This window comes from Anomaloglossus baeobatrachus, chromosome 10 (genome assembly GCF_048569485.1).
Source record: "Anomaloglossus baeobatrachus isolate aAnoBae1 chromosome 10, aAnoBae1.hap1, whole genome shotgun sequence".
In the NCBI taxonomy this organism is placed as follows: domain Eukaryota; kingdom Metazoa; phylum Chordata; class Amphibia; order Anura; family Aromobatidae; genus Anomaloglossus; species Anomaloglossus baeobatrachus.
In genome coordinates this window covers 146,393,936-146,417,344 of record NC_134362.1, presented here as the reverse complement: position 1 = coordinate 146,417,344, position 23,409 = coordinate 146,393,936, and the positions used below count along the sequence as shown (strand labels likewise).

Below are 23,409 nucleotides of genomic sequence, written 5' to 3'. Positions count from 1 at the left end.
GCAAGCAGGTGGCTTGTACTCCTCTGCGGTATTGTTGCTGAAAACTCTACTAAACCTACCTGAGTCATCTGTAGATAAGTAGTTCATGCATTTTCACCCTGTGTGTCATCCCCATGTGTCTTCTATAGTAGTTTAGTAGGGTTGATGAAGAGCTTGTCCGATACATTCCCTATTTATGGTCCAGCATTAGGGATACCTAGGGTCAGGTATCCAGCTTGGCGCATAGGTGCGAAACCTATCTAGGGTGGTTAGGGACCCCAGGGACCAGCAGCAGGTTGGGTCAGGGGTCAACATCTTCCCTCTCTCTAGACACAGGGTTTACCTTGGAAGTTTTGGCTGTTTTAAAAAGATGCCCTGTGTCAAGTTCTTTTTATTTTTTTTCTATAATTTGGTGAAATGAATATAAAATACAGGAATCACTTTCTTTTATGGCACCAAATGGTAGAATTTATAAAACTCATGATTGTTAGTAACAAATTTTTTAGTCTAATGGAAGATGGAATGTATAAGGAATAAATATATTAGCCTTACAGTTATGAATATTTAATGCCATTTTCCATTTATTAGAAGCAATTATAAAAGGGCTTTCGACACCTTTCCATTAGCGTGAAAGCAATGTCATTTGTATATTTGTATGATATGTGAGTATTAAAAAAATGTCTTTATTATCCCCTGCTGCTTGTCCCATGAGGCTTCACCAAATTGGATAATCACTAAAAGTGATATAGAGTTAACTGCCAACCAATCTCAATGCCAAGCAGCAGCTGCAAAAGCCAAATATAGTATGTTGAAAAAAATAGTTATTAAAATTGTTGCCACATATATAAATCACAATTTTATCTTAACATTTTAAATAAAAAAAAAATTGTTTAAAGGCCAACATTCGTGTGTACAGTTACCCATAGGTACTATGCACAATTTAGAAACTAAAGGCAATTTGAGGCCCAAAATGAAGGAGTGCAAATCAAAGTTATTTTAATAAGTGAATGTGTTGAGTCAAAGTTGTCATCGTACTGCTCACAATGGGAGAATATAGTAAGATTTGCCAAAAACTCTGAATTTCGTGCCACCGACATGACACAGATGAATACACTTTTGCCTTCTTGAAGACTCGTGCTACATATGAAGTCCAAGGGACTTGGCTGCAATTGCTTCCAACACTTTTAATCCAGTGAAATGTTAAAGAAGTGTAATCATTAGCAACCAACCACTGGACGATATTTCTTGTGAGAAATCCTGACACTACAGCAATCCAAGCTGCCAAGATCTAATTCCAATAAGTTTTGCCAACAAATACAAAATTTGGAAAATTCACGCAAAGCTATTTTTTTGTCACTGAGTGATTGTGTTGTCGTGGTTGAAGTATATTTTATAAAATAAGATGGCAAGAAGTAATTGCTGACATTATTGGAATTGTTATGTGTTAAGACATTATTGCTTACAATTTTGGAATTCATAGAAATGATACAATCGATTAGACAAATTACGACAATCTAGGTGGTCAACAGATATCTTTATTTCATTGTGCAGTACTATCAAGGTAAAGCAAAGATTTACATTATCATTATAGGTTGCTAATGAGCTTGGAACCTAAGGAGTCACAAAAAGTCTTTATTTAATGTCTTATGGTAGGAGACCAATTTTTTTTAAAGCCCGAGATTGTGCTCTTTACCCTTGTGTGGTTAAAAAAGTGACAAATGCCACAAAAAGTGCACTAGGATTTGGGGAATCGCAGCCCTCTCCAACAGGAGAAACACCACCAATAGTCCTAATTCCTTCTGGTCCAGAAGGCCAAAGTGAGGTTCAGGTACCAGAAGCCTCTCCTGATCCTAGCTGAAGCCAAAGGAGACCCAATCTCGCTAATAGCATCTGACAGGGCTCCCACCCAGGCAAGAACAAGGAGCCATCTAGGTTGGCTCCACCTCTGAGAGAGGAGAGCCATGGACAAGTGTGGTACGGAACTTGATGGTCACACACTCTCCCCTAGACCTATCAGAAATGAACTGACAAATCCTAGTGACAAGCCATACAGTGAAAGGGTGACAAACAGTGAAAACAATCAAAATATACAGTGTGTACACCCATATCCTGTCCACCGCCATTAACTTGAGAACGGCGGCAGCTATAGGCATAGGAGTGGTATCTAGGTATAGTATAGTAGCCATGCGCTACACAATGAAACCACGTATAGCACCACCTGGTGGAAAACAATGGAGTTAGCATTTTTATCTCGAAAATGGAACGAGATAGAGAAAAAAAGTGAATTAAAAAATTGTAGGGCATCATCAATTCAATAAGAATCGTCACCTTGCATACAGAAATGCTAAGATATGAAACCCATGACCCCCCCAAAACATTGAATGCTGGTCATGCATATGGCGCTCATTTAACTTTGATGCTCAAAGTGGCCACCGTCAGCTGCAATGCACATCTGGACTCTGGACAGCATACTGTATCTTGCTGCACGTTGTGCAATATGGTAGGTGACACGTTTGCACAAGCATCTGTGATGCGTCGTTGTAGGTCCTGCAATGGTGGTGGAGGGGTCGCATACACCTGCTGTTTGATGTGACCTCACAGAAAAAAGTCCAATGGGGTCAGGTCAGGTTAGGCCACTCCACGCAGCCACCATACCCAATGACTTGTAGGAAGGTCTGCATGAGGTATCGCTTCACGTCCGCAGCCTTATTAGTTTTACACGTTCTAATCATAGCATTTCTGTATGTAAGGTGTCGATCCGTATTGAATTGATGATGCCCTACAACTTTAGAATTCACTTTTTTTCTCTATCTCGTTCCGTTTTCGAGATAAAAATGCTAACTCCGTTGTTTTCCACCAGGTGGCGCAATAGGTGGTTTCATTGCGTAGCGCATGGCTACTTTACTGTACCTAGACACCACTTCTATGCCTATAGCTGCCGCCGTTCTTAAGTTAATGGCGGTGGACAGGATATGGGTGGATACACTGTATAGTGGTTTATCTAGTGTAATACTAGCGGAACCTTTCAACGGGGAATATAAAAATTCCCCATCCTTGCCAAAAGGCCCGGAAAAGGGAATGTGCTCAAATGAGAATGAACAGTTGAAGCTCATGTGCAAAATTGCCATAACTCAATTGGGTTTCCCAAGTCAAGGGACTTAGAGAACCCAGGATCATCACTCCAGGGGCAATTCGCACCTCTGGCTTTCAAACTTATTTGTCATAATGCCACCGATCCTGGAGGGATGAGGTTTGCACTGGATGACTATAAAAGCCACCTTGCATACTAACCAGCTCAAGATACCCAGTGTGCATGATGTATCACTCTACTAGGGCGGCCCAGGCCAAGTCGCCTTTTTGAATGATGCTGTTAATGACATATGATATTTGTGGTTTACTTGATAGTTCCTCTTGGCCAGGTTCCCCAATCTCCGACCATATATTTATTGTTTATTTTAAACGCTCTCTAACAAGCCCTTTTTATTGTCTTATTGATTTCTGAAAAAGGCGACATTTTTTTTTACTGCGGGGGAGATATGCTAATTAGTAGATGACCAGTAGTGGGGGTGTTGTTTTTGCTAGACTGGTCATCCCACTAATCATGTTATTGGGCCACTATGGACGTGAGTGACAACATTTGCAAGAGTGGCGTCACAGCTGACTCTTTGCTAATCTTTTCCACCTCTGACAATACCCGCTAACAAGTGTGCACGCACCCAGCCTACATTGGGCCACTGTGCCGCTCAGTGAGGCAGCACTGATAGGATTCAGGTACAGGTCATGGGCACTAGATTCTGTGATGAATTGTTGATTGAAGGAATTAGACTGGGTGCCATATGTGGAGTTGGGAAGGAATTTTTCACCTAATATGAGGCAATTAATATCTGTGTTTCATGATTTTTTTTGCCTTTCTCTGGAGTATACATGTTAGATTATAGGTTGGTGACAATTCACACTGTGCAGTCCCAGTTTGTACTGTTTAAATTATAACCTGAATTACTAAATGTGCCATAGAGTTTTTACGTTTGCAGTGATATACATCGGTAGGAATGTTTTGCATTGTGTCACTTCTAATTAGTCAAATATTCTGCCATCAGGTTGTCATTGGCCCAATCAATGCCCAGTCTCAAAAGCATCTGTAATTGATTGACTGTGTCCTTTAAAACTGACTGATAAAAGTTTGTTTTCTGTAGTTACTATGTATTCTCTGATGGTTGTGTAATTTCTACTGTCCTGTGTGATTTTTGAAATCCATAGAGTCAATGACCTCCACATCGTGCTTGTTGAGCGAAGAGCTTAGATTTCATCCTCAGTCCTCCAATGACCTGTTGATTATTTTTGATTCAGCCTTGTGGTCATCTCGTAGGTTGGATGATTCCTTCTTCATTAGTAGCTTTTAATAATGCCTCTCTTATTATATACCAGATAATGCCCAAATAATACTGTGGAAATAACATTGCCATAAGGTGCTGTGGCACCCTGGATTAGCCAGGTCGTCACAGGTACTACAACAGAACACCCCCACCCCAAGATAGGCACATCAGTCAGACACAAATCCTTGTTACCTCCCTCCAGGGGCTGATGTCCACACCAGGTGGGGTGGAGCCAGGCGGTTGGCCCCACCCACTGAGGAGTTTACAGTCCTGGAGGCGGGAAAAGGAAGTCAGTGAAGTGAGGGAAGGGAAAGAGTGAAGAGTAAAGTGGTAGTAGAGGAGCAAACTGACCGTGTCCGGGTACGTGGCCCGGGCACCAAGAGCAAGGTTAGCAGACGGTGGTGGCCATCTGCAGGAGAGGCGGATCAACGTGGAACCGTAGGACCGGGGACGGGCGGTGGCCAGTACCGAACCGGGGAGCGAAGTGAAGCCAGCACAAACCGGCAGGGCCTGCGGACTCCGACCAGGCTTGGAGTCACCGCTAATAAGGTCAAATCCGTTAGTGACCGGAACTCCAGGGGTTTCCAAATAGCCAAGACCCGATTGAAGGCAACTGTCCAAACAGCAAAAGGGAAATACAGCTAACGCCACAGCTAGAGTTCCCAGGGCCAGAGTCTGCGGGCAAAAGGGCTCCTCCGGCACATATCCACGCTGGGGAGCGGGTTACCGGTGGGAAGCCATCGGGACCGAAGTTACTCAAAAGGTGCAGGGAAAGGCAGCCACCACCAACCGTCGGGAGAAACCACAGCAGCCGGCTGTGGGACCCATCCATCCAGCCGTTTGTTTTATCAGAGACTTGCATCCATTTGTGGCTGAGTGAGTACTACTGTGCCTTCCGGCACCGTGCTGTGCAGTTCAAGCACCCCCCCTGCACCTTGCCAACCCTGCCTCCCCATCACCTCACCGAGCCCCGGGACCACCAACCCCTACCCACGGAGGGGAAAACAACATCCCAGCTGCTCCCTGCCATCGCTCCCGGGATCCCCGTCAACAGCAGCGGTGGTGTCCAACCTCACCACAACCCGTGGGTGGCGTCACGGACCAAATCTCCAAACCAAACTACCCCCTTTCACTCACGGGCGAGGAGCACCGCTCGAGTCCCCGGATCCGGCCCACCGCTGGAGCCACCGAGCAGCAGCGCCGGACCTGAGCGTGGTGAGCGCAGCGCCCTCCCCACCCGCGACAACTTGGCGTCACGAACAGGATCTTACCATTCTACCGGCTGGTAGAAGTGCGCCTTGTGTCCCGCCGGCGGTGTCCGGCCGAAAAATTTCAAAAGCCGCCATCTTGGGCGCGAAGATTTTCCCGCTCGAGCGTCTTCTCGAGCAGTGGAGGCGCGAAAGCCCCTGAAGAGGAGGGCTGAGAAAAGACCAAGGGGGGCGGAAACAAGATGTCTGCGCCTGACGGAGAGAAGATGTCCGTGTCTGGCGGAGGAGCGCTGGCTGCAGGAGCTGCAGTGCTTAGCGTCCGCATGTAATTAGCGCCGCAGAAGTGCAGGGACGCCAGGACTCTGCCGGAACACGTTCCTGGATGCAGCAGCAAGATGTGCCAGGAGCTCCAGGCCACAGTCCACTCCATGATGGCGGAGTGGAAGTCGGAGAAGAAGGGCCTGGCTGCAACCGTGTGGGCATGCGAAGTGGAGGTGGTTTCCGAGGAGCCGGTAAGCGACCCACGCCCTTATGTCCCTGAGGGAATGACCGCTGCGTCTGAGGGGCCCGGCCTGCTGCCATCCACTACGCCACCTCCCTTACTGTCCATGCCCGCGGCCACCGCCCCGACCAACCCGTTACCACTGTCACCGGTAGCGGAGCCCATAGCGCCTGTGGGAGAGGGCCCAGACCTGCGGGCCCCGGGCCTTACCTTTACCACCGCCCTGGCACCCATCCCGGCTTCCATCCTGGCTGCGACGGAGATGACGACGGCTCCGGCAGTCCGCCCGGCCACAACAGAGGCGATCCTCGACCCGACGCCAGCACCGCAAGTCACGCTGACCGCTTCCAGACACCCGGCCTCGGATGAGGCACCGCAGGGACGTAGCTGCCAAGCGACAGAGCAGGCCATGTCAGAGCGGGGCCCCTCACTACTGGAGGTGCCGGTCGTAGCCGGCACAGAGGGACTCTGGCTGGGCCCGTCCCCCCCCACACCTGCTGACCAGGAGCGGCGGCCATGGCAGTTGTGCCCTAAGACTGCTGCTTGGAGAAAAAGGATGCGGCAGCGGTCCACCGTTGCAGCAGTTGTCCCCGTTTGGACCATCGGTACCGTTACAAGTGAATGAAAAATAATCCAACCGAAGTTTCACCTGATTGACACCGTGATTGACCCAGCCATTGCCGGCAAGTTGTCCCCGTAGGGACCCTTTGTTATCGTGCATAAGAAACTACTTATGGACATTAACATAACATAACTCACATCAGGAGCCATTAGAAAATAAGCACCGAGCCTCCCTTAATTAGGTAGGGAAGGTGCCGGCACTACTCATTATGGGAATAATAAACAAGAGAACAAGAGTAAAGTGCAAAAATAGACAACTTTTATTGAATACACAACAAGACAATTACTTCATTAAAATGGTGCACTACCAGTATATCCTGGGGATGCCAGCATAGAATAGACCAGTGATTATAGCCAACGAAGTCAAAAAGACCAATTAGTCAGAATCTATGTATATGGCAACAACTAGCCTAAACAGATCACAGTGATTGGGACCATACCCAGAACCAAAGGAACTGCTGTGTGGAAAGTGAGAAAATGGTCAGATCAAACCGTGGTTGCCCACCGTATAAGGGTGGGGAATCATGGTGATACCGCTGGCTATGCTGTTGATGAATATATGTGCACAGCAGGGAATCAGCATGCAATAACTATATAGCACAAGTGTGCAATTTAGGAAATGTTCCCTTACCTAAAGTGCTAAAGTGCAGATCAAACCAACGCAGGACAGCCAGCCGTGGACACAAGCAGTTCCTATGGGGTGTGAGAAGGCATCCTCAGGTCATCCAAAGGTCTCCATCCGACGCGCGTTTCGCGAAATTCCCTGATTCCCTGCTGTGCACATATATTCATCAACAGCATAGCCAGCGGTATCACCATGATTCCCCACCCTTATACGGTGGGCAACCACGGTTTGATCTGACCATTTTCTCACTTTCCACACAGCAGTTCCTTTGGTTCTGGGTATGGTCCCAATCACTGTGATCTGTTTAGGCTAGTTGTTGCCATATACATAGATTCTGACTAATTGGTCTTTTTGACTTCGTTGGCTATAATCACTGGTCTATTCTATGCTGGCATCCCCAGGATATACTGGTAGTGCACCATTTTAATGAAGTAATTGTCTTGTTGTGTATTCAATAAAAGTTGTCTATTTTTGCACTTTACTCTTGTTCTCTTGTTTATTATTTACTTATGGACATGCCTGAGAACTAGCAGGGCACCCACAAACTAGTGGAAATGTAAATATGTTGGCATGTTTCCATTGCCGCCTCTGGAGAGGCAGATTGGAGGAAGGGCCCGCAGCAGAGTAGGCTGGGGCCCGGCCACCACCTGGACCGGTGGCCATCCTCCGGGGGTCAGGGGTCCCCCATGGACGTGGGGTCCCCTGAAGTGACTGTAGGGTGCGAAACACCGTACCCGTTCCCGCTCGGGCAGCCTGGATCTGGACTGGGGTCAAGGGGTGCTGCCCACTTCTTAGGGGCAGCATGAGGGCCAGGTTGTTTGGGTGGGAGAGCAGAAGCCGTTTGTTTTATTAAAAAATGCCTACCGTTTGTAACGTTGAAGTACCGTGCCTCCCATTAAGGGAAGTTCAAAAATATGCTTTTATTGAATGTTTTCATGTGTTTTTACCTTTTGCAGTTTTGAAAAAAAATAAAACCGGTGATGGACGGGCAGCCCGCGGACGGTCTGCATTTAACCAAGGGGGAATGTGGCGCCCTGGACTAGCCAGGTCGTCACAGGTACTACAACACAACACCCCCACCCTGAGATAGGCACATCAGTCAGACACAAATCCTTGTTGTATCCCTCCAGGGGCTGATGTCCACACCAGGTGGAGTGGAGCCAGGTGGTTGGCCCCACCCACTGAGGAGTTCACAGTCCTGGAGGCGGGAAAAGGAAGTCAGTGAAGTGAGGGAAGGGAAAGAGTGAGGAGTAAAGTGGTAGTAGAGGAGCAAACTGACCGTGTCCGGGTACGTGGCCTGGGCACTAAGAGCAAGGTTGGCAGACGGTGGTGGCCGTCTGCAGGAGAGGCGGATCAACGCGGAACCGTAGGACCGGGGACGGACGGTGGCCCGCCGGTACCGAACCGGGGAGCGAAGTGAAGCCAGCACAAACCGACAGGGCATGCGGACCCCAACCAGGCTTGTAGTCGCCGTTAATAAGGTCAAATCCGTTAATGACCGGAACCCTAGGGGTTTTCAAACAGCCAAGACCCGATTGAAGGCAACTGTCCAAACAGCAAAAGGGAAATACAGCTACCGCCACAGCTAGAGTTCCCAGGGCCAGAGCCTGCGGGCAAAAGGGCTCCTCCGGCACATATCCACGCTGGGGAGCGGGTTACCGGTGGGAAGCCATCGGGACCGAAGTTACACAAAAGGTGCAGGGAAAGGCAGCCACCACCAACCGTCCGGGAGACACCACAGCAGCCAGCTGCGGGACCCGTCCATCCAGCCGTTTGTTTTACCAGAGGCTTGCGTCCATTTGTGGCTGAGTGAGCACTACCGTGCCGTCCGGCACCGTGCTGCACAGTTCAAGCGCCCCCTCTGCACCTTGCCAACCCTGCCTCCCCGTCACCTCACCGGGCCCCGGGACCACCAACCCCTACCCTTGGAGGGGAAAACAACATCCCAGCTGCTCCCTGCCATCGCCCCCGGGATCCCCGTCAACAGCAGCGATGGTGTCCAACCTCACCACAACCCGCGGGTGGCGTCACGGACCAAATCCCCAAACCAAACTACCCCTTTTCACTCACGCTCGAGTCCCCGGATCCAGCCAACCGCTCGAGCCACCGAGCAGCAGCAGCGCCGGACCCGAGCGTGGTGAGCGCAGCACCCTCCCCGCCGGCGACAGTGCCTATGTAATTCTGCCAGAGTTTAGTGAATCAAATTGCCTAATAGTTAAGCTGTCATTCACCTGTCTAGTAGGTGCTCCAGATAGGGTTGTCTTCTGCTTGATCTTTGATTTTTCCTAATGGACCTGTCTACAACTTGCCTAAGTACCCTAAGTAAAAAAGGAAAAGCTCGTACCTGCTGGTGCTGGTCTGACTATGTGATCACCAGGTCTCCTCGTGACATTTGTATGTTATATGAGCACTGCAGCTGATTGACTGGTGGCTGTGTTTACTAATTTGTCACAGTGGACATCATTGATGAACTGCAGCTGATCAGTGACCACCAAGAGTAGAAGGAGACCCAGTGTAGTCAGCTCTGGAATGGCGCCACTGCAGGAGGGGAGTATGATCTAATCTTATGTTACCTGGTTGTCTCAGTTATTTAACCCTAGAACGCATACCTCGGGCCTTGCAGGCCTGCTAGGTCACTTGTTTTCTATGGTAGATTTCTATGGTTGCGCGTTCTAGGGTTAAGAATGGGTTGTTCAAGTAGTAGTCAACCAGGCTAAAAAAAGTCAAAGGTCAAGCAGAAGACAACCCAATTTGGCTTTGATACCACTACGATAGGTGAGTATAAGCTGTTATTATTTTACTTGGGAGATTCGGGTATTTAAGAAGAGGTTGTCCAAGTAATTGACCTCCATTTAATACTTTTGGACTGATAATAGGTCAAAGGCTAGGTCAACTGGAGAATCTTCTGGTGGACTAATCAGACCTTGACTGTAAATACGAGATACCCATCTAATCTGATGGTTGTATGGACATTTTATTTTCATTTTAGCCTGACAGTGATTGTCACAATCGCTGAGTTCCTTTGCATCTTTTTTTCATTCCGAAATATGACAGACAGCTTGTCCTCCTTGTTGTCTCTTGATCTGGGTGGGGTAAGGATAATGCAGGGACGTAAACGTGATGAAGGCCCTGTCAGTTCAGGGTCATGAAAAGTGGAGTTGAGACTTTTTTGTCATGGCAACCAAAACACAGTCGAACACACTGAAAACACCTGGTAGTAACAATCTTCATGTTTTTGTTACCAAAACAAGAGGCCTCATGGCAACGTTTGTGTGTTCTCAAAAATTAACTGCTGTGCTGCCAGATGCCCTGACTCTCCAGAGCTCCGGGCTGGGAGCTCCAGGCCATGGGTGGCTCATAGCCATCTTTTCTTTTTCAGCTTTCATATTTGACTTATTAGGAAGGAAACATAAAAGCAAAAGAGCAATGATGTAAAAAAGATATATTTATTGCAGAAAAGGAATTTTTTTCGTACACATATATATATATTTATATAGACAGAAAGACATTTTAATACATTAACCGTTCACTTTCAGAAAGGAGGGGTAATAATATACAACCAAATGTTGCGCTCTCTGCACTGCGAAAGGAGGATGAGATTCGTTAGTGTGAACTGGTAGGAAATAAGTTAAGTCTTACATCAGATGACACGAGCTGCCTTTAACAATCATATTGACCCTTGACGTTGCTTTCCAAATGAATGATACAATTGAGAATAAGATATAATGGATCCATTAGCTTGGGCCCTTACTACCTCCAATGTAACAATATAAGAGCATGTATTGTACGTAATGCCTTAAAGGGAATCTGTCGTGTTGCTGATGGTCTCTAATTTGCAGGCAGAAGGATGGCAACCAGGAGGAGCTGATCAGATTGACGTACATTTTTGTGCGAAAAAAATTGAAAAACATATTCATTGAAATCTCTGGTGTTTGTATACATATGAGTCCAGTAGGTGGTCCTATCCAGAGATTGACAGTCTTCCCGGTATGACTGTGCTTGTAGAGACAACTGTCAATCGCTAGTAGGTCCACCATACAAACACCAGGGATGTCAATTAATAAAATGGTAGCTATATTGAATCATTTCCAATAAACCTATATAACATTCTGCTTAGCCTAGCCTTTCTATATACCATGCTGTCCACAGACCGGAAGTTTTAGTACCATAAAATGGTGATTTTTTTTTTCTCTTTTTGCGTTGAATCAGTATTTTTGTGTGTTTTATTCCTTGCCAGCAGGTATCGGTATTACAGGAGTATCCTGTGACTAACAATGACGAGATATTGGCCCACATCTGCATCATTAATCTGATGGTGTCGCTGCCAGGAGGACATGATGATGTAATGGAGATCAGTATAGTGGAGCATTGGACTACAACCTTAGCTTGTAAGTCAAGGTGGCCATGTCTGGCAAGAACATCTGAAGTAAGACTATTTTCACACATCAGTTTGTTTGGTAAGTGGGCTATCCATTATTTTTATGGATAGATCACTGGCCCATTACTAGGAATGTGCCTTTTCATTTGTACTTTTTTGTCTGCTAAAGAAAAAAATGTCCTACTTTGATCAAACTAGCCAATGCAATTCAATGGCCTTGTGAAAAGAAAGGATTGAACATGAATGTCATCTGTATGATGTCATAATTTTACAATTTATAAGGCAAGAAAAAGTAAGAAAAGTTTTTCTTCTTGCGAAAAACATAAAAACCTGATACATGGCCCAAAAGGGGTCTAGAATGATGAAAATAAAAATCACAGACTATTTTTCATGAATGAGAAAAAAACTGACTTGTGAAACACAAAGACCTTCACTATTTCTTCCAATAAAGGTAGATACTGTAAATATCATGATGTATTCTAAGGCATTCCATGTACTGAACATTATATTGTGTACAGCATGGAGAAACTCATATATAATAAGGCAAATTACTAGGCACTAGGCATTGGAAGGCAGCAAATGGTAGTGAGTTGACATAAAGTGTTAAATATATGGTGTCACATTCTCATTTAGTCCATTTTCTATACTAAGCGGGATGAAAAAACGTTAGTGGGATAATTAAACACATGGATACACTAAGTTAGTCACAGTTGCTTTCAGTATTTTGTTGTTCTCCATGTTTGGAACCAGTTTCTCTCTTGCATCGGTGATGGCATAATCATCTCCTTTTGGTGCCAAAAATGATTTAACAGCTATGTAATGGCTCAATTGTTTTACATATTTGGGCAATATTTGCATAGCCAAAATTTAGCAGTTGAGGGACAGGAAGATGATCTCATATAAACGTTTTGCTGAAATTGTGTCATCTCACTTCAGTCTCTTAGGCACAAGACACATCATATCTTTTTGCTATTACTTTATATTCATTTTGTAATGGTGATATATAATGTATTAGTAATAGGGTGCACAAAAATAGTTTTATGTCTTTGGCTTACTTTGTAAGTTTCTAATTTACTTTATGTTTCAATTCCTCACTATTTTTATTGTATTAGTTTACTGTGAGTGAGTGAGGACGCCATTGCTTGGATGCTTTCTAAATAATCAATTTTATTCCTAGCTTGAAAGTGGTTACGACTGTATCAAAGCAGTGCCCTGTGACCTAAACAGATCAGTGATGTGGCTTGACAATGCTTTTTGAGCTAAACACATCAGCAGTGTGGACAATGCTCTGTGAGATAAACACATTCACAGTGTAGACAATGCTCTGTGATATAAACACATCAGAATTGTGGATAAACACAGCAGTGTAGACAATGCCCTGTGAGATAAACACATCAGCAGTGTAGACAATGCCCTGTGAGATAAACACATCAGCAGTGTAGACAATGCTCTGTGAGATAAACACATCAGCAGTGTAGACAATGCTCTGTGAGATAAACACATCAGCAGTGTAGACAATGCCCTGTGAGATAAACACATCAGCAGTGTAGACAATGCCCTGTGAGATAAACACATCAGCAGTGTAGACAATGCTCTGTGAGATAAACACATCAGCAGTGTAGACAATGCTCTGTGAGATAAACACATCAGCAGTGTAGACAATGCTCTGTGAGATAAACACATCAACAGTGTAGACAATGCTCTGTGAGATAAACACATCAGCAGTGTAGACAATGCTCTGTGAGATAAACACATCAGCAGTGTAGACAATGCTCTGTGAGATAAACACATCAGCAGTGTGGACAATGCTCTGTGAAGTAAACACATCAGCAGTGTAGACAATGCTCTGTGAGATAAACACATCAGCAGTGTAGACAATGCTCTGTGAGATAAACACATCAGCAGTGTAGACAATGCTCTGTGAGATAAACACATCAGCAGTGTAGACAATGCTCTGTGAGATAAACACATCAGCAGTGTAGACAATGCCCTGTGAGATAAACACATCAGCTGTGTGGGCAATGCTCTGTGAGATAAACACATCAGCAGTGTGAACAATGCTCTGTGAGATAAACACATCAGCAGTGTAGACATTTCTCTGTGAGATAAACACATGAGCAGTGTGGACAATGCTCTGTGAGATAAACACATCAGCAGTGTAGACAATGCTCTGTGAGATAAACACATCAGCAGTGTAGACAATGCTCTGTGAGATAAACACATCAGCAGTGTAGACAATGCTCTGTGAGATAAACACATCAGCAGTGTAGACAATGCCCTGTGAGATAAACACATTAGCTTTGTGGAAAATGCTCTGTGAGAGAAACACATCAGCAGGGTGGACAATGCCCTGTGAGATAAACATATCAACAGTGTAGACAATGCTCTGTGAGATAAACACATCAGCAGTGTAGACAATGCTCTGTGAGATAAACACATCAGCAGTGTAGACAATGCTCTGTGAGGTAAACACATCAGCAGTGTAGACAATGCTCTGTGAGATAAACACATCAGCAGTGTAGACAATGCCCTGTGAGATAAACACATTAGCTTTGTGGAAAATGCTCTGTGAGAGAAACACATCAGCAGGGTGGACAATGCCCTGTGAGATAAACATATCAGCAGTGTAGACAATGCTCTGTGAGATAAACACATCAGCAGTGTAGACAATGATCTGTAAGCTTATCACATCAGCAGCCAGGCACTGCTCTGTACACTAGTCATCAGTAATGCAGAAAATTAATCTGTGAGCTAAATATTTCATCAGTCTAGAAAATGCTTGACGATCTAAATACACTAGTAGGCCAGACAATGCTCTGTGAGGTCAACATAGTAGTGGTAAAGGAAATGATGAATTGTGAGCTGAATTAAAGCAGCTGCACAAATCTCGGCCGGTTTGCTACAATGTTTAATTGTGAAATTCAGGCTTTTTAGGTTACACAAATTTGCCTTAACTAGGTACAATTGTATTCACTTCTTGGTGAGAGCAGGACAAAGTATGTAACAGTGCATAACCTATATATTTACTGAGAACTGCTATTAAAGGGATTTTGTCAGCAACTTTTTGCTACCTCATCTGAGAGCAGCATGATGTAGGCAAAGAGGTCCTGAGTTCAATGATGTATCACTTAGATTAGTGGCTGCAGCTGTTCTGACACAGTGAAAGAGCTGAGATTTTACATGTAGCAGAGCTTTGGGAGCTGCTCTTGCCCACACCAGGCTCTCAGTGTACATTTCCACAGACAGAAGTGGCTAATCACAGAAGGGGGAGGAGTCGCACTACAGCTCACGCTCTGCTGAGACCCACTAATGATAAAGATAAAAGGCTTATACTAACATTGTAGGTAAAGCTGGGTTCACACATAGCGACAGCGACAACGACATCGCTGTTATGTCACCATTTTCTGTGACGCAACAGCGACTTTGTAAGTCACTGTTATGATCGCTGCTTAGCTGTCAAACACAGCAGACGCAGCAGCGATCATAACGACACGCGTCACTGTGGAAGCCATGCTGCACTTGGTAACTTAGGTAAATATCGGGTAACCATTACCCGATATTTACCTAGGTTACCAGCGCACACGCTTAGCGCTGGCTCCCTGCTCTCCTAGCCAGGGTACACATCGGGTTAATTACCCGATGTGTACTCCGGCTTCGGCTACGTGTGCATGGAGCCAGCGCTAAGCGGTGTGCTCTCACGCTGCCAGTGCCGGCTCCCTGCTCAAGTAGCTGGAGTACACATCGGGTAATTAACCCAATGTGTACTCTGGCTAGGAGAGCAGGGAGCATGGAGCCGGCACTGGCATCGTGAGAGCGGCGGTGCTAGTAACTAATATAAATATTGGGTAACCAAGTAAAGGGCTTCTTGGTTACCCAATGTTTACAGTGGTTACAGCTTACCGCAAGCTGCCAGACGCCGGCTGCGATGTGTGCTTCACAGCGGGAGAGCGACAAGCAAAAAATGAAGCAGGACATTCAGCGACAAGCGGTGACCTCACAGCAGGGGCCAGGTCGTTGCTGGATGTCACACACAGCGACAGCGACGGGACGTTGCTGCAACGTCACAGAAAATGGTGACATAGCAGCGACGTCGTTGTCGCCGTCGCTGTGTGTGACACCACCTTAAGCAAAAAAAGACTTTGAGATAAGACAAGGCTAAATTTTCTATTTTAACTCATACAGTACGCAGTCTTCAGATTACATTGCAGAAACCTGGTGACAGAGTCCCTTTAAATATATAAAACAATTGTAGAACTTTATATTAAAAAATGGTAAACTTCTTCCTCATATATTTAAGACTTTCGGCAACTTCTGAATTTTTGTAAATTTTGCTTACGCTAAGGACTCTTTCAGACATCCATCCAATACATGGACTGGCTGTGGCTTTCCCAACCAATGCATGATGGCTTCATATATTTTTATGAGGCTGTTGTGTTCAGGTCGAGAGACACGCGGCCAGACCATGCATTGTGATTGGACATAGGATCGAATTGCACAGATGTCTGAAAGAGTCCTCAGTCTCTTGACTTTTGCCATTTGTATGAAGAGGGTGGGGAGGCAGGGAGAAATAAAACAATGTAACAGTATGCAATACATACAATAAAAATCCCTGATAACCCTATTATTATACACTTCATCTACTCAACATATTAACATTATTCTCTTATTGCTCCTTTATAAATGTAGCGTATAACATTTCCTATTATACGTCTAGTGTTCCAACTGCCATCTCACTGAATAATCATTCACATAATACATTTGGCGCCTGATGCCTATAGGTGAGACTTGAACCTTCTGGGCCATGGTAGAACGTCTGCTAACCAAAAGGACAACAAAGACATTCTATGGCATCTTAGATGGAACCATCCCAACATACTGGATAAAGCAGGTCCACTAACATGAACACTGACCACAACCCTACCAACCCCCAATTAATAATCTCATATCCATGCTAATATTACTTGGACTTGTTCCTTCCAGTGATCTGTTCCCTGTAGACCAAACCAACCTGTACAGCCATTATTTTAAAGGCACTGTGCACCAGAACTAAGTTATTATGGAAGGTTGGGTATAATATGGAAAAATTGTGTTTTTTATTTCATCTAGCTGATAATGATGAGTATAGGTTAATGTCTAAGAAGTGTACAAGAGATATTAGGAGATACATGCACAGTCACCATTATTAAGACATGATTACCCATGATATTGTATGTTTTCCTCAAATCTGACTACGGTACATAGAGCTGAGCATTTTACCATCAAAAATTCTTGACTTATGCTGTTTTTGGCAACAATAATATTATATTGCAATAATCTTCCAACATTATCTTCATCACTACCAGAATGACTACCTTACTTCACCGGAAAAAGAGGTATTAATTATGTCTATGCAGGAGCGGATGAAAATTAGACACTTTTAGGGGGGTTTATTTCTTCACTTTGGCATCATAGGTGCCCGCATTTTTGTAGGAGGCTACATAGCCAGTGTTTTCTACAATGGTCTCTCGGCCACTTTTGCCTTTTCCTTTCCCGCTCTCGTCGAAACGCTCCTTGTGGGACCCGGTGTACTTGGATGTATCTGTCAAACGATCCACGGCTCCGACTGCTGCAGCTTTCTGTTGGAAGGAAACATGGACAATAATTTACGATAAATTACTATATATTTGATGGAGATTCATTCTTTATGTATTCATTTGGTAATTTCTCTATTTAGGATGACATTCCCTGGAGCTATTGACTTGGGTTTGTACAATAAAGCAAAAGACACAAAACAATGTTTTATTAAAATGCTCAATAAATGGTATAGGTAATGTGACTTTAAAGGGAATCTGTCAGTAGGATAAACCCTCCTAAGCCATCAATAAGGGAATGTAGGTCAGAGGAAGCTGAATAAAATGATACCTTGATATCTGAGATCGGATATCTTAAGGTACCGTCAAACAGGAAAAAAACTGTGGAAAGAAAAGCGCAGATAGGGTATTACCCCCAATATATATGGGGTAGGGAGGGGGGAGTACTATTACTCACCAGATGTAGTTGTGAAAGCCACAACTACTATACTCGCGTATGCAATTTGATCACGGCTGCAGCCACCCAAACGGCAGATAACAGAGAAGAGTACAAGGGGGTGATTCAATGCCACGCCAATGATCACTGTTCAGATGTCAGATTAACGTATCTTTATTATTAGCATAGGTCTACGCTTTTCAGGAGCTCAGCTCCCTTCCTCAGGACCGTCAAGCATAAAGATTTGATGTTTCTCTTTATGCTTGACGGTCCTGAGGAAGGGAGCTGAGCTCCTGAAACACATAGACCTATGCTAATAACTAAGATACGTTAATCTGACATCTGAACAGTGATCATTGGCACGGCATTGAATCATCCCCTTGTACTCTTCTCTGTTATCTGCCGTTTGGGTGGCTGCAGCCGACCTGGCAGGGATCGCTGGAGCGTCGCTACATGGTCGCTGGTGAGCTGTCAATCAGGCAGATCTCCACAGCAATCAGAGATCAGCCACCAGCGACCCGTGTAACGATGCTGTGCTTGGTAACCATAGTACACATCGGGTTACTAAGCAAAGAGCTTTGCTTATAGTTACCCGATGTGTACCTTGGCTACGTGTGCAGGGAGAAGGGAGCCGGCTTCTAGAAGCTGCGGACGCTGGTAACCAAGGTAAATATCGGGTAACCAAGCAAAGCTCTTTGCTTTGTTACCCGATGTGTACCTTGGTTACCAGTGTCCGCAGAAGCCGGCTCCCTGCTCTCTGCACATTTAGATCGTTGCTCTCTCGCTGTCACACACAGCGATGTGTGCTTCACAGCGGGAGAGCAACGACCCAAAAATGGTCCAGGACATTCAGCAACGACCAGCGACCTCACAGCAGGGGCCAGGTCGTTGCTGGATGTCACACACAGCGTCATCGCTAGCAAGATCGCTGTTGCATCACAAAAACCGTGCCTCAGCAGCAATGTCGCTAGCGATGTCGCTTAGTGAGACCTGGCCTTTATTCCAGAAAACTACACCTTTTTCTTAATATGTAAATGAGATGTTAAGATCTATGGGGCTAAACTTAGATCTCCCTGAGAATCTGTCACCAAAGTTTTTATAAATGAAAGGTATACATTACCAGTGTGAGTCATGAAATGACTGACAGTCGGCTCTCCTGATCTACATGACTCACACTAGTAACACTCCCTTTGATATAAAAGAAAAGTTCTGGAGGCAGGTTCTCAGGGAGATCTACTGTATGTCCAGGCCATGGATCTTAACAGCTCATTTACATATTAAGATAAACAAGAATTTCTTTGGAATAAGATATCAGATTGAAGATATCAAGGTATCATTTTGTTCAACTTCCTATGACCTACATGCCTGTGTAGACAGCTTAGGAGGGTTGATCCTACTGTCAGATTCCCTTTAAACTGGCCATAAGGTGGTGACATCATAAGTTTTAGTTGTTGAAAATGGACAACAAGTTTGCACAATAGCTATGGCTTCTTCAACCCACAATAATCAACTCCAAAGAAAGCTGTGTGCAGTATATATGGTCACATGGGATAACTCCATCTATAACACCCTTATGCCTTTTTAGGTCATATAGAAAACCACTTACTCAAATTGAACAGTTGCTTAAAGGGAGCCTGTCACAAGTTTTTACTCTATGAACAGATGTCACCACCTTTAACTGTTCCTTTGCTCCATTCCACAAACATGTTTGTCACCTTCAGACTCCCCCTGTATACCCCCCAAAATATCATTTGATATGCTCCCAATGGTGTATGTAAATTAAGGTGGTCGGGTCCGATGGGTGTCCTTGCTGTCTTGTCTGTCCCTGCTTTCTGCTGCTATTCGCATTCTCTTGCTTTGACTAACATGGATGACGCATCCTGCATCATCCATATATTGATCTGAAATCTCGCTCCTGTGGAGTAGCCTCAAAGGCCCCTGCAAGAGCACTCTGCTGTGCCCTACTGTGGGCAGAGGATATAACATCACTGCACGGGCCTGTGAGACTACTGCACAGGCGCAAGATCTCAGTTCATTATATGGATGATGCAGGATGCGTCTTTCATGTCAATCAAAGTAGGACTACGTGATTAGCAGCAGAGAGGAGAGACAGATGCCGTAGCGAGAATGCCCATTGGACTGGGCCAGGACCAGACCACCTGTAACACACATACTGGCATCCCCGCACTGTCTTCCGCCCCTCCCCCATTGGGGACATTAGTTCTCTCACCTGCCCAGCTGTCCTCTAATGGCTGCCCCGTCCCCGGTCCATACTGCCATCTCCCAGAGTCTGTGTACACCTCACAGTCTTTGTGGTTCTGCCTGAAGGATGTGCATGTGGCCATGGCCCTTTTCTTAATGGGTCAGCTCAGAAGTGCCTCTCAGGTCAGCTGAGAAGTTGCAGGTATTTAAGGCTCCTTCACCTTAGGGGAGGTACCTGGGCATTGAGTTCCCAAAGTTGCTAGTTCTCAGGTCCCTTTGTGGTGTTACTGTTAGTGTGCTGAGTGCTGATGCTGACATTCATCTATATCTCAATGCTGTGCCAATTTGCTGATCTGCTGCTGCCGTTACCATTTATCTTGGCTGGCTTCTATGATACCTGCCACTGCAAGTATCCACGCCGGCCGCTGCTGCTGAATCTATCCATCCATCCCGGATGGATCCACGACTCTGCCTGCTGTTGTTGTCATTTCTAACAGAAGCTGTATCAGAGACTGTATTGTGTCCATAGCGCCAGCTGCTGGGGTACCAAAGATCCTCTGGGGTTGCCCTCTGCCAGCTGCTTACCACCTTTGGTCCAGTTCGCTCCCTCAGGCAAGTGAACGGTACCTTCGGTCCAGTGGACCCGCTAATACAGTGCTCGCCTTGTGAGCATGCCACCACCCTAATTTACATACAGCGCTGGAGCATATCAAAGGGTATTTTTGTTGGTATGCAGGGGGAGTCAGGGGCTGATAGACTTATTTGTGGAATGCAGCAAAGGAACAATTAAAGGTGTTGGCATTTGTTCATAGGGTCAAAAAGTGGTGACAGGGTCCCTTTAAACAAGATCATCCATATGTGTTTGGATCAGGGAAGGTAAGAAAATAAATCTTTCATTAGATATAAACTTCCATTTTCTAATTCTCTCAATACTAATATAACAGCTTAATACCAATACCATCAATATTCAGCAGGCCCCGTCACACGCAACGATATATCGTGCGATTGCATGAGCGATCGCACCCGCCCCCGTCGTTTGTGCGTCACGGGCAATTCATTGCCCGTGGCACAAAATGTTGTTAACCCCCGTCACACGTAATTACCTCCCTAACGACATCGCTGTGGACGGCAAACATCCTCTTCCTGAAGGGGGAGAGACGTTCGACGTCACAGCGATATCACACAGTGGCCACCCAATAGAAGCGGAGGGGCGGAGATGTGCGGCTGCAACATCCTGCCCACCTCCTACCTTCCTCATTGCCGGCGGGACGCAGGTAAGCTGTGTTTGTCGTTCCCGGGGTGTCACACGTAGCGATGTGTGCTGCCTTGGGAACGACGAACAACCAGCGCGCAGAAGGAGGAACAACATTATGAAAATGAGCGACGTGTCAACGAGCAACGATAAGGTGAGTATTTTTGCTCATTAACAGTCGTTTGGAGCTGTCACACGCAACAACATCTCTAACGATGCCGGATGTGCGTCACGAATTCCGTGACCCCGACGACATATCGTTAGATATATCATAGCGTGTGATGGGGCCTTAAGGCAAAAAGCAATGGTGGAGTATGCACATTGCAACGCCATTAAAAGTCGATCGGACTAATGGAGATATCTGTGTACATTTTCTATAAGCTCCATTACATTTAAAAGGGGAAGCCCTGTGCAGACTTTACTTCTACTCCATTGAAGGCTATCCTCACTGGGATCAAATAGGAGCATTTGTGGAGCATGCACAGTGCAGATCCATTAAAGTGTTTTGATGAGTCTTTTCGAGCAGAAACTCTGAATCCACCTCAAAAAGTGAAAATTTCACAAAAACTTGGCAGTTTCTGTTCAGTTTCTGATTCAAAAGCTCAAAAAACTCAGTGTGAACATATCCTAATGAAGATAGCTGAATACAGTGCTTAGCCTTTTCCACTATCCCCAGTAAATTAATTCATGCTTGAGCATCCCTCAATCAAAGCCTATCCTCACAGGAGGCAAAAAAGGGCTCAAGATTCTCTTTTCTAGGGATTGATGGATGATGCAGCATGGGGACCTATTATTATACAAGTTGTATTATGGAAAAACTCCTTTAACCCTCATTGATTCCAAAGATACAATTCCTCCTAAAAGAAAGCAGCACACAGCTATACAGTCTCCTTACTTCCTGGTGTCTGGCAGGGTGGGCTCTCTTCCTTGAGTGATAGTTCTGGTGCGTAGCAGAACTATATTAGTAGATCTATAAATCTGGCCCAAGTTCTGCTTTAACAAATGCAGCTCTTGTTTGTTCTGAAGTGTACATTGCTGTCACTATATTTACTTTTAAAGATAACAGGGCATTTGCAAAAAAAGTACAGAGCTTTGGACAGAGAGAACCTTGATTAGGAAACCTGATCTGAAAACAGCCAATACTAGGGGCTGGTGATTTTGCAAGATTTATAACAGCAGCTTGTCAGAAGCCTGAGAGGGGGAGTTGGAAAGGAGCAGATAACTATCGTTTAGAAATAAATAGTCTGCAGAGATTTGACTGGAATATTATGAGTTAACTCCATCCCTGGAATGTCGCTACAGCCCACCCTTTGCCAGCAGAGTCCAGTCAGCCACTAGTGGCCGAGCCCCATGGAAATGAACTGTGTACACTATGAAATCACAGCAGATAGAAAAAGCAAGTCAATTGCAAACTTGCTTATTTCATGCTGTCTAACTAATCAAAGCAATTTAGTAACTTGAAAATATCCCTTTAACCCTTTGCATTGACATACAGTGAAACAAGTATTGAACACATCATCAATTTTATAAATAAATATATTTCTATGGTCTTATTGATATGAAATTCTCACTAGATGTCAGTAACATCCCATTCAATCTATACAGGCAAATATATCAAATCATAAAGTCCATAAATTTAGTGATGTGTAATAATGGGAAATGACACAGTGGAAAAGTATTGAACATGTTTGCTGAAATTTATTCAATACCTCTTACAAAAGCCTTAGTTGGTGATGAGGTTTTAAGACACCAGTATGGAGAAATTAGTCCTCTGCATTGCTCAGGTGTGATTTTTCCATTCTTCCATACAGACACTAATCAAATTCTGGAGGTTCCGTGGGCGCCTTCTATGAACTCTGATCTTTAGTTCCATCCAAATATTTTCTATTGGATTCAGGTCAGGTGATACTTTCTTTCTCTGAAACCAATTGAGAGTTTCCTCGGCTGTGTGTTTAGGATCAGATCATCGTCGTGCTGAAATGTCCACCCTCGCTGCATCTTCATCATCCTGGTAGATGGCAGCAGATTTTTATCTAGAATGTCTCAGTACATTTTTTCATTCATCCTTTCTTCAATTATATAGAGTTCAATTTTAGTCTCATCTGGCCAAACTATATTCTCCCAGTATTTCAAAGGCTTGTCTAAATTTTGTTGTGTAAACTGTAAACGCGCTTGAACATGCTTTTTGTTCAGCAACTGAGTCTTGCATTTTGAGCGTGCATACAAGCCATGTAGGAGTTGAGTGCATTACTTATTGTTTTCT

General features: G+C 45.0%; 1 protein-coding gene across 3 annotated transcripts in view; it reads right to left on the bottom strand.

The window, feature by feature from the left end:
* Positions 1-10,735: 10,735 nt before the first annotated feature.
* The window catches only part of TPPP3 (tubulin polymerization promoting protein family member 3), a 44,663-nt gene continuing 31,989 nt past the window's right edge, over positions 10,736-23,409 (bottom strand). For all 3 annotated transcript variants that reach the window (XM_075325722.1, XM_075325721.1, XM_075325720.1), the window contains one exon: positions 10,736-17,301. In XM_075325722.1, coding sequence (XP_075181837.1) covers positions 17,113-17,301 — 189 coding nt within the window. In that variant the 3' untranslated portion in view covers positions 10,736-17,112. The remainder of the gene's footprint in view (positions 17,302-23,409) is intronic.